This window comes from Telmatherina bonti (assembly GCF_933228915.1).
Source record: "Telmatherina bonti genome assembly, chromosome: 17".
Taxonomy (NCBI): domain Eukaryota; kingdom Metazoa; phylum Chordata; class Actinopteri; order Atheriniformes; family Telmatherinidae; genus Telmatherina; species Telmatherina bonti.
This window is the reverse complement of record NC_136615.1, coordinates 11,747,033-11,759,126: the sequence shown is the minus strand read 5'-3', so window position 1 is coordinate 11,759,126 and position 12,094 is coordinate 11,747,033. Positions and strand designations below refer to the sequence as shown.

General features: G+C 40.0%; 1 protein-coding gene across 1 annotated transcript in view; it reads left to right on the top strand.

The window, feature by feature from the left end:
- The window catches only part of LOC306767919 (netrin receptor UNC5D-like), a gene marked incomplete at both ends in the record, with an annotated part of 211,736 nt that overhangs the window by 111,425 nt on the left and 88,217 nt on the right, over nt 1-12,094 (top strand). The window contains one exon of the mRNA XM_079256085.1: nt 8,643-8,849. Coding sequence (XP_079112211.1) covers nt 8,643-8,849 — 207 coding nt within the window. The remainder of the gene's footprint in view (nt 1-8,642; nt 8,850-12,094) is intronic.

Below are 12,094 nucleotides of genomic sequence, written 5' to 3'. Positions count from 1 at the left end.
GTTTCTACAACTGACAACTGCCCAACTCATTACTGTTGCGGTCAAAAGCTTGCAATCAGAAAGCCTAAAGGGTTTTGTAACTGAACAGTGCAGCACTGCCTAAATCCATACAACCCAAGTGTGCCTTCAAATAAGCGAAGATGCTTAGAAAATACAAATGGAAAAAGGACGGCATCAAGTTAAACTCTACATTTTTCTTTCTGTGTGTCTGATTTAGCTTGTGAGTTCTAGGTTTTCCTGATAGTTGATGGCTTCATCCTCCAGTGGGGGGGAAACATGACTCCAGTGTGTATAGGTGTATGGATGTGTGTAAATATAAGTGGGTGTGTATGTGTGCTTATGTTCATGCAAATGTATGTGGGTTGTTGTCTTTCTCAATCTTCTTTTCTCTTCTTCTCTATTCTCTTTCTGTCCCTCTTCTGTCCTCTCCGGTCCAGTCCAGCAGTACAAACTTTGTAATACAAACAATAATGAAAAATAAATAGAAAAATAAAATAAGAATCCAGAATCTCAAGAGGAGCATTATATCTATGATGCTTCCCTTGGTAAAGTAAATTTGCCCAGCAGAACGCAGCATCCAGAAAATCATTCTGTCTGCTTAAATGCTGAACAAGACAAAAAAAAACAAAACTTTCAATTTAATCACAAAACAAAAGCTAATGGTAAAAACATCTGAAGCAACCTTTTAAGCACCCCCAAAATTTCAGGCAAGTACAAGTTGGGTCTCAGTCTGTTATAAAACAAAGCAGCAAATCATCAATTTGTTCATTATATATGTCCATTACTTCCAGTGTCGGGTCGCAGCGGGGCTAAAGCTTATCTCAGCAGCTACGAGATGAGAACCAGGGAACATCTTGGACAGCTGACAGTACATGGCACAGATTTAAAATGAAATTTATCGCTTGTTTTGCAACAGAACACCGGCTCAAAAACACCACTAAACTCATAAAACAACTCCATGGGAAGGTGTCACATGATCAGAAAATACATGAAAGTCCTTGTTCTGTGATGGTGTAAAAGTTTGTGTTGTGTGTGATAAGAAACTGAATGCACATTTGATGTGTGCTTAACTGCCAAAAAGCTCCTAAAACATGGGAAACATGGCAAAACAAAGACTGAAAGAAACTCCAGCAGAGTGAAGTGATCCACCATTTTGCCTACTGGTTATGACCTGATTTAAAGAGCTTTATACATAAACGCTTTTTGTTTTTGCTTAGTTGTATTTTGTCTTTTTGCTTTTAATAAATACATTTTTTTAAAATTTTCTCTTTAAATTGCCCAGCTCTGCAGACTCTTCCTAACTGATCAGTCGGCTGAAACGTTGGAAGTCATTTTTGCAGCTGATGCCACTCATCCCCTGCTTTGTTTACTCTATTGTTGCCTTCTTACAAACCTGATGCCAGTTGTCCGTTGCACTTTAAGGCTTGAATTTACTCCTGTGCTTTGTTTTCTTAGTATCCCTTTGATGTGAGGAGAATCAGCTGGTTATTATTGTGCCATGTGCGGCTCTGCAACACATACAAGAGTCAAAAAGCCTTTCTTAGAGTGCAGATCGATGCGTAGATCCATACTGTAAAACATGCTCTTGGATTTTTTTTTCATGCACATGGATATGCCATCCATACACAGATGTGATATCAGTGCCTTATGTTTTACAATACAAGCTCACGGAGCTGTAAACCGTACATAGATTTCCAGGCAACCGTCCTTTGCTGAGGATACATTTGTGCCAAACCTTGCTTGTCACACTTAATGCTAACAAACTTTTCATCTCTATTATTCTGCGGTGTTTTAATCTGAGCGTTCCTGACTCGTTTAGTGATCTTCCTACATGTTGCTAAACCAGTCGGCCAACTGATAGGAGTTAGTAGCTGAGGTACAAAACCCCAAAGACACCAAATCAAACCAAAGAAATAAATAGATGTAACTGCAGTGGGCCATTATTATGACATTACATATGTCTTTAAAAGGTATTGTAAAGATGAAAACACAGAGCATTGAGGCTCAGAAGGCAGCAGGCCTGTTTTGTCATTAAGTCTGTTTACATGTCATTGTGTTTGGCTTTTGAAATATTATGCTATTTTTGCCTTGCATGAAGAGTCATGTCATATGTTCTGTTATATATTATGTGATTAGGCAAGATGCAAAGAAATGTCAGCTTTGTTTGTTTTTTTTCTACATTTTTTAAGTTGCTTTGGAAGTCCTTCCCCCAGTTCCAACAGTCTGTGTTGTGATTCTCCATCAAAAGTAGAACACATAAAACACTTCTTTTATGCTCCTTAGCTGAAACAATGGTAAATGTAAGTGACAGTCTTTACTGGCTGTTTTCTCATGAGAAACACCAGAATGTCATGTTTTTGTTAGATTGTGATTCTCGGATGGTTTATTGCATCACTGGATGAACTGAGTCAGTCGCTCTGTAATGTTTCAGACTCGTGGGACGGGATTCAAAAGCTTTGCTTAGATCAGGCAGAGTTTGAAACAGGTAAGGCAAAAGCAGAAAAAAATCAGAGAAGAAGAATATATATATATATGGATGGATGGATGGATCTATCTATATATAGATTTTATACATTTAATATGTATGTGTGTGTGTGTGTGTGTGTGTGTGTGTGTGTGTGTGTGTGTGTGTGTGTGTGTGTGTGTGTGTGTGTGTGTGTGTGTGTGTGTGTGTGTGTGTGTATGTTCAGGGTAAAGCCAGAATGAAACAGACAAGCAGAAAACCAAGACAAGGAGTGTTAAAAGTGATTGATGTGCGACTGAAATCTGGTATTTCTATGTTAACAGACTATAAGCAACCCCATTTCCCAAAAAGCTGGGATAAAACTGTTAAGAAAAAAAAAAAAAAAGGCAGTACAAAATGTGCCACAAATAATTTAAACACTGTATATGATCTGAACTTCTTAGTGTCCTATGGAAGCCAAATGGCTGTGCTTCATAAAGGTTTTAGTTCAGATTTTTAGTTTTCCAGGCAAATTTTAAGGGGTCCTATGATGGTATTTGGAGTTTTCTGAGCTTTCTACAGTGTTACAGTGTTGAATCCTCATCAGACATGTGAACGACACTGTTTTTTATCACCTAAATGCATGTTTGAGTTTGAGTTCCAGCACGCTCTCCGTTCGGTTTTCATGGCGACAAAAAACGCGTCGTTTTAGAGAGTTTTTTCTACTTGGAAATCCTTGTGACGTCCCGGGGGATAAGGTTCAGTGATTGGTTACCTTCTACTGGTTAACAAGGGCATGTACAAATACATCAGGCAGGTGGAAAACGTGGGATAAAGTTATTTCCAACGATGGCTGGTGAGTTTACCAAAGAGAGACATCCTGCTGCATTCGTTGCTGTGGGTTGCTGTTTTCCACTTTGTTTTCAGGCTCTGATTCAGGTTCCAACATGTAGGGCTGTATGCTATGTGTTGACATTGTATTGTGTTTTTTTTTATTGAGTTTATATTAGCCTAATCCTTCTGTTTATGAGATGTTACAATGACGGCGAAAGCAGGTGCGGTGCGCGCTCCCGATGTAGTGCATTAGCGGGAGGCGGGGCTTAATGCGGAAGAGTCTCAATCCACTCGTTTTGCTCACAGGCTGATCTGACAGCCTACGGAGAGGGTCGGTCTGAAGTAAATAAAGCGATTTGTGACAATAACTCGATCAATCCCAGTCCTTCTGGTCTCAGAAATAAAAATAAATTAGCCTGAAATGCACAGAATAGTTCCACTTTAAGTAAAAGGGACATTCCACATCATAACGAAAGTGACAGTTTCCATGCAGTATGGAGGAGAAAGATCTTTCTGTGAATTAAAGTGTAAAATAGTGCAGTGCCTTGTGACAAGAAGTATAAAGCCAGTTACATCCTCCACGAGAAGCAAGAACTTTTTCTTGGTATCGAGGCCCTGAGAAGAAAATGACGCCATTTTGTTCCCGCGGACGTGACTGAGGACTTTTCTCAACACCTCAGCCTTGCAGACAGCTGATCACGGTGCTGAGAAGGTACGAACATTTTTTTTATTCTTTTTTTACAAAGTTTTTTACAACATGTGGCATTAAAACACACGGACCCAGCCGGATGCACAACCCGCCCTGCTGTGGACGAAGTTTCTAGTTAAATACAAAATAACCTGTTTCATTGAATATGAAAGCAGACATCGCGGCCTGCAATGACCCCCGCCCCGTTGCACACAAAATTTCTCGTGGTGTATGTATGGACGAGACAATTTTCTGTTTTTCTTGTTTTGCGGCCTTGAGAGCAAAAACAAAGTAATCACTTCTCGTGGAAGATGTACGAGATCACCATACTGTTTAAATTTGTGATTCAGAAGGAAAATAGGTTTATTTAAAAGCAGATCAAGGGAAGTCTCCATCAGGCAAGTAAGAGAGCAGCTGTTAGAAGTCACTAGCTTTTTCCATCACCCCTAAAACTGCAGAAAAATCCTAAACATTGCAATAAAAAACAGAGGAGCCTACATTTCAAAAAACCTCTCAAATATCTGAACACTTACACTGAGCTCATTCAATATGATACTTTGTTTTTTCAGGGTTTTTTTTTTTTTTTTTTTACTTGGAGTGAACTTTTATAACATACACTCTTGTAATAATGCTTTCTATTAATAAATAGCTGATTGACAGTCATCCATAATAAGTGGAAGACCAGCTTTGAAGACAAAGAAAGGGTTTAGATCATACTCCAGCAGGAGTATGAGGTTTAATGAAACCGCCAGCACACCATGCTTCATCAAGACATCTCTGTCCTGATCATTGTGTTGTATTGTAAAAGCTATGTGTACATTCCATGCTGATAATACCAGAGTTTCATCTGTAGCTCTTTTTGTTCTCTTGTAATGTTGTGCTTTTTACTTCAACTACCGCAGTTGATTGCATGTCATTTTTTCCATTCATCAGTCTTTACTCTGCTGTTTGTCGTAGAGCAAATACCAGGAAATAAACTATTTCTCTAAGCTGATGCGTCTCGTTTTTAACCTGAGCTTCCTCTTTATTGATACGTTTTCTGTCACGTTTTTGAACTTGAGGTTGAAACTATGTTTTCATTCGTAGCATCAGCATACATTCACAGCTGATAATGGGAGAAGTAATCAGGCTTATGTAGATACGTAATTCCATGTTAATGCCGATTTAAAAAGAAAAAAAAATACGTATTCATGGTTTTTGCGCAGAAAGGGTGCGTTCATGTTTCTATGGAGTTTTATGATTTGGCATTTAGTTGTTTAACTGGCCAGCTTGCTGCAAAAAATTGTCACCTATACTGAAATGTCACTGCAGTGGACTGGCAACTTGTCCAGGATGTACCCTGCCTCTTGCCCAATGACTGCTGGGAGAGGTTCCAGATTCCCCGTGACCCTTAACTGGAACAAGCAGGTATGAAGATGGATGGATGGATGAAATATGTCAAGAACTACATAACAAATCATTTAACCAAAAACATTCATTCTTAAAAGGATAGAATCTTTTGTCAAGAAATTTCCAGCATTTTGCTTTTAAAACTAAAGTGATGGCATGAAAAGAGGAAACTGAGGTCTCGTTTCCTTATATACCAGAAAGCAGTTCTTCCGATGACGCCACAGGTGGTCCTCCTCACCCCGCAGCAATAGAAGCAGCTGTGTGACAACTAAGCCTTGATCTCCAGTCTGAACTTGGAGGTAGAGAGCGATGCCAGTACCATCTGCAAATCTGATCAGACTGGTGTTACACGATACAAAAAGCATGAGAAAGAGGTCTCCTTCCCTGCGTCTGTGCATGGATCTCTCCTGATCCCCAGTCTGTGTGTCCAGAAGTCACTTATTCGCTGAATTATGAGCTGACACAAGAGACCATGCTTGCCCGTTGCTTTAACTTTGCACGTGACATTGCATGTTTGCTGTACTTGAGTAATTCAGATGCTTTACAAGCTGCACCACAAGCAGTCTGTTTTCCAGTAGAAACTTCTGTCTGTGTGCAAGGCAGACATAGAGGCAGAGAAAGCAAATAGAGCCATCACTCAGCCCTTTGGCAGTGATATGTTGTTTTCCTCCTAGACTTGGCTAGATGTATCTGTGCCCCCTATGCGTTATTGCCAGATTGAAGCATTGGTTGTAGGTCACTGAGAAAACTGTGAAACTCAGGGCACCGCGGTCTCCTGAATGACGGCACCAAAGCATATCGAGGTGAGATGAACCAATAACAAGCCTGAACTGGCTTCAGGATACAAATGAGTGAACGTTAAACAGCACCATGCAGCATCGCAGTGCTGTTTGCCAGAAGCCCACCCTCCAGTATGCTGAAGCATAGGACAGTATAGCTTAAATAAAATATATTGTGCTTCCTGTTCTTTGTTTTAGTTGTGTGATATATATGCAGCTATTTCACAATCTGAGACACTGTTATGCACCTCCCAGGGACAGTTAAGTGCTTGTAAGCTACATGTCCCAACACTGGCTTGAGGTTAAATGGCACCGGAGTTTCTTTGCTGCCTCCCTTAATCTGTCTGCTGCAACACAATCCCAGCAGCTAAACAGAAAATGGAAGTCCGAGTAGTGATCAGACTACTAACTGCAATCCAACCCGTAACTCATGACTGATGTGATCTCTGATGTTGATGTGTTTACAGGTATTAGCTGGTGTGGCATTAATCTGCCCTGTTGATGAGGATTAATGAATAAAATGACTGATCCGTTAATAAATATGTTTTTATATAAAGGGCTTTGACTGTTTGACAGCTGTGTGTTTGTGTTGTTTTTGTTCCAATCCATCACTGTCTGGATGCACGCTCACATCCCTGCTTTGCATCCGTACACACACACAAACAGACCATGTCAATTCTGCGCGCGCAAAACAAATTGGAGCACTGTGAACAAGAAAAGCTTGCCTAGGGCTAGTCATTTTGAAATTAAAAGCATGTCTCTTTGTTCAGCTGCCTTTCCAGGAATGAGGGAGAGAATGCGAATGTGTCGCACAGAGGGAAGAGGAACACTAAGCAAGTGCTGTGATTTTCACAGACAGGGAATCACAGAGTCTTTTATCTATTTCCCTCGATCAGGAGACATCCGGCAGGAAAGGTAGGAGGATTAGATTAGCTAGAGAGAGAGAAAGGGAGAGTGGGTTCTCTAATCCTGATGGGCTTTTCAGAGGTACACCCATCACTGTGAAGAAACATGGAGTGTGCAAGGGGGAGTTGGGATCAGGAGGGGTGGGTGCGGGATGGTTTGCCTCACTAAACCCTTCACAGTTGCATGAAAGAGGTTCCAGCAAACTAGCAGATTAGTCAGAGTGTAATTACACTTGCGGGCCTCAGAAGTGGCAAAACGTGTGCCGAATGGAACGCACCTCAAACAGGCTGAGAAAGGAGGGACTAATGCCCCTTAATGTGTCTTTTCAGTAAATCCTTCAACTGAATTTGCTGTCTTTTGTGACCATCAACTGGGATCAACATACTGTTTAAAGCCGTAGTGTAGATCTGCGTAAGTTTAGTTTTTCCTCTATTCTACTACTTTATAATCCTAAAAGAAAAATACTTGATCATATGTTGATTTAAAAGGAAACGCAGTGATTTAACTTTAAGAAAACAGAAGAACAAATCGGATCATGAAGCTAATGATTATTAATAATACAACAAAGATATCTCCTTACTTTTCTATGATGCCAGTAGTGCGTTTAAGAAAGATTAAGACAGGAGGGTGTTTACCAGTGTGTTGCATCACCTTCAAACATCATAGTATCATCGTCAGAGAAGTGAGGAGGCCAGCTGCTGGAAGCTTTGAAAGCCAAATGTTTTTTTTTTTCCAGTTTGAACAGTAAAACATACTATTGACTTTTTTGTTTAATACAAAGTGTTCAGAGTTGAAGACGATGCTGCTCTGCAATTGGGAAAGTTTGGTGCTTTTTTTCGTTGTCGTAGTCACGCTGTTGTAATATGTGCAGAATGTGGCAGCATTTTGCTGAAATAAGCGAATCTTGAAAAGCATCACCACGTCATGAACGATGCTGATGGTGTGGTGCTGAATTATCAGCAGAAGGTTCACAAATGGACATATGTGATGCTCATTTGACATTATCATACAATGCTGTGAAAAGTGGAATGTCAACCATTCATCATTGTGTTTATTCCTGTTTGAAAGACTCAAATATACTCAAACACAAAACATATGCGACAACAGTGCAGCTGAGGTATCTTTTGACCAGTGCTTGCCTTTTCTTAGAGGAATTATCACCACATGAAGCAAAAACTGAACACAATAATGCCAGTGGCCTAGATTATTAAAAACTGAATATAGATGTGTATGTTCATAATGCATATTTTTGCACATTTGCTAAACAGTTTGTGTACTTTCATTTGTGTCTAATTAATAAAATGTAACACTATCTATTAGTTGAATTTGTTGTGAATTGTGTCAAAGTTGTAGGAAAAACTGACTTTGGACAAGAAGGATAATTTTTTCTGGCTGTATTATTTTAGGAAATGTTTTTCAAAATAATGCATTTGAAAAAATAATAGATGCTTCAATGATCTTAGAGCAGAGGCGTGGGACAGGAGGAAGAAAAGACCCCAACCTTCTAACATCCTTGTTGGAGCTGGAAAGGGAAAACCGGATGAGGACTGAATGGTTAAAAAGTCTGTTACAGGCTGATTTTTCTTGCTGTGTCATTCTTCAGGTCCTCGAGGTGAAGCCCTGCAGCATGGCCATTCTGGGACCCTGCCTCGTTTCCTGGAGGAGCCTGTTGATGCCTACATTATCAAGAGTAACCCCATCAAGCTCAGATGTCAAGCTCGACCTGCACTCCAAATCTTCTTCAAGTGCAATGGGGAATGGGTCCATCAGAGCCAGCACATGTCTCAGGAACACACCGATGTGGGGACAGGTACAGTGTGTGATCCTTAAAGCCTGATCATTTTCAGTTTGGTGCCATCACTCTCTGAACTGACTACTCCAATGAGAATAGTTCTCTTCCAAGTTCACAGTGGTTTTTTTTAAGGCTCCTCAGAAGCTCCTCTGAAAGAACCTCCCCGAGGTGCCAGTGTCTGTGGGTTTCCCAGGTTTCCTCTCGTGTTTTATACTTCATAATGTTGTACATTCACAGTTAGACACATTCCTTTATGGCTCCCAATTCATCCCAAACTGATGCTTCTTTCCTGCTGTGTTAGTTTTTTAAGGCACAAAGTTTCCCCAAGTGTCATTTTAGGACATGAAGGGTTTCACCGACCAGTCACAGGATGCACAGTTAAATTTTAAGACACAACTATATTTTCTGCAATTGTTATGAAAAGCCTGACGCAATACAATAGTTTCCAAAAGAAAGTAAAGAAGTAAGTAAAGTAAAAAAGTAAAGCAAGAGTGAAAATAAAGACAAGAAAAAAAGGAAATGATAGAACATTGGGAGGGCTGATGTAAGATCGTGTCTCAAAAAGCACCAATAAGAGTGTAAAATCTGCAGCTGAAAAGCAGTACCGTGTGCATTAAAATGGGATGATAAAGGAAGTTGAAAACTGATGCAAGTGGGTCATGACCAAAGTGTCCGTACGTGGCAGGTTTGGGGAAAGGAAGTAATGTAATATAATAAATGAGTCCTGGGTTCTGGTTCTGGATCGTGTCCCAGTTCCAGGTAATTACACCCTACACCTGATGCCTTTTCTCCTATTTAAAATAAATAAATAAATAAATCAAATGACCCAGAATGAAGTCCTGCAGGTTGAAAATTCAAACTTTTCTGCAGTGGATAACAACATCATGATATAATCAAATAAAATACAAATTAGTTTCTTTCTTGCTTCGTCTTTTCTCTGTCGTTCCACGTTAAAATCCCACTCGGATCTCTGATAGGAGAGACTGAAGTCTCAGGAATCAACGTTACCACTGGGACTTCATGACAGTTAGCTACATTCAGCCATGTCAACATATTTGCCTCAATCCTTCAGTGCACGCTATACGTCACATTTGATCTAAACGGAGATGTCATTTTTGGGACCATAAAAAAGCAGCTTGTTGAGTTTCAGGATTAGACTTTGAACTCTGAAAAGTGCCTTTTAGTGATGCAACTTGCTGAAATATGGTTGTTGTTGTTTCAACTTCAAATAAATCCCTCTCAAACAACAAAGAAAATTGTCCGTCTTCAAAACCTCTTCACTGTTGCATCATCCCACATAAGACATTAATGAATTCTCCTATATTTATACAACAAAACAGATAAAAATGTTAGAAAAATTAAGCAATAACTATTTTTTTCCTGTAGAATTCATGTATTTTAAATGCATCTGCCAATCTTTAGTTTGTTTTTTTTTCTAATCTAATTGTAGCAAAATAAAACTTATTGTGTTCCTTAAATACCCATGCAGTTAGTGTCAGGTCAGCATAAACACTAATTATTTATGAGCCTGCTTTTGCTGCTATAAGTGCAACAGTGTTGATGCTTCACTTAACACACAACACCAAGCAATATCTCCCCCCACAGCTGACAATGGACCTCTAAATTTTTACTGCCTGTACTCTGGATTCATAGCTCTACTCCCATCTGGCTCCTTGTCACCATTCATATCTGCCTCCGCCGGGACATACACGGGGAGGAGGATGCAACTGAAAAGAAGAGTGTCTCATAAAGTAGAAAGCTCTGCCGGGATCTGGACTGTTAGGATTTATCCTCCTAACTACTAGTCGCAGGAGACTGGAACACAGTGTATCTGGAATTGCAGTATTTTACAGGGCTGTTGTAACTTTAACCTTTCAAAAAAAAACATGCAGGAGTAACACAGAAATAGAAAAGCTAATGAGTTGTTTTCCATGAACGTAGCTCAGTATTTAGTTGAAGTGTTATACAGTAGAAGTTCTCAGTTAGCTTCTTGCATGCTATTCTCAGTGCTGTTTGCTGTCAACACTTCACACAACTGTTGTTGCGCCGCTGATGAAGGTTGCAAGAGCAAAAAGTGTTATAGGCAGCCAGCTTTTGCAAAGTTTGAATTTAATGAAGAGTCGTGTGGAGAAGCTGGAAGAAACTGCCTGAGTAAATTCACAACTTGATTTTTCTCCCAGCAGAGTGAGTTATGGACAGTATCTCTGAAGGGTAGACCGCTTGCAATGTTTCATGTTGCTGAGAAATATCTTTTAAATGTTGTGGAGAAGTTTTCCTGACTTTAAGGAACTAAATCAACTGATTCTGTGTAATGTTAAGGGGGGGTTGCTTATGGAGAAGTTCAATTTAAATCTTTTAACCCCCTCAGCTCTGTGGAGGTTTGTCAGCTCTTTGTCATAGTTTTTATTTGCCAGTTTGTTGACTTATGAATCTTTAAGAGCTTGTTTGCTTTTCCCCGAACTACAGAGTCGCCGCAGAGATCTTATTATGAAACTTTACCATCTGTTCCAACACCAGCTATGTTCTGATTGGCTTTCTGTCTAAGTTTTTACAATTTTGAACCTCAGTGTGAGGAGACAGTTTTGTCAGCTCCAAGATCTCCATTTTTTTGGTTCAATAATCTTAAAGTATGATTATTAATGCCATGTCTCAGAATGTAAAACTGGCTTGTCTTGTTTTGACAATGTAAAAATAAAATGAAAAAACATCTGATCCAAAAGGCATGGCTCAAAAAGTCCACGATGGATTATTTATTTTTGAGTGTGTAGAATGCTTTAGACGGCCAAAAGTCATGATTTTGGTGGTTCTGGTCTTTAAGAAATAAACCAACTCAAGTGCCTGAAAGTCTACTTTGTTTCCTAAAGTTTGAACTACTGACATCACAGGCCAAATTAGGTAGATTTGCTCGCCTATCAAGAACTCTTCCAGATTTTCCAGTCTGAAAGTGTACTGCCTGTTGTATCATCCATCTGTCCATCCATCCAGCTATCTATTCAGCCATCCAACCATACATCGATTTTCTGCCACTTATCTGAGGTCGGGTTGTCATGGCACCAGCCTAAGTAGTGAAAGCCTAGATTTCTCTCACCCTAGCCACATTTGCCAGCTCTTCAGGAAGGCTCCCGAGGAGTTTCCAGGCCAGCCGAGAGATATAATCCCTCCAGCGTGTCCTGGGTCTTCCCCGGGGTCTCCTCCTGGAGGGACGTGCCCGGAACACCTCACCAGGGAGGCATCCAGGAGAGTGTATACTTCAATTAACACAT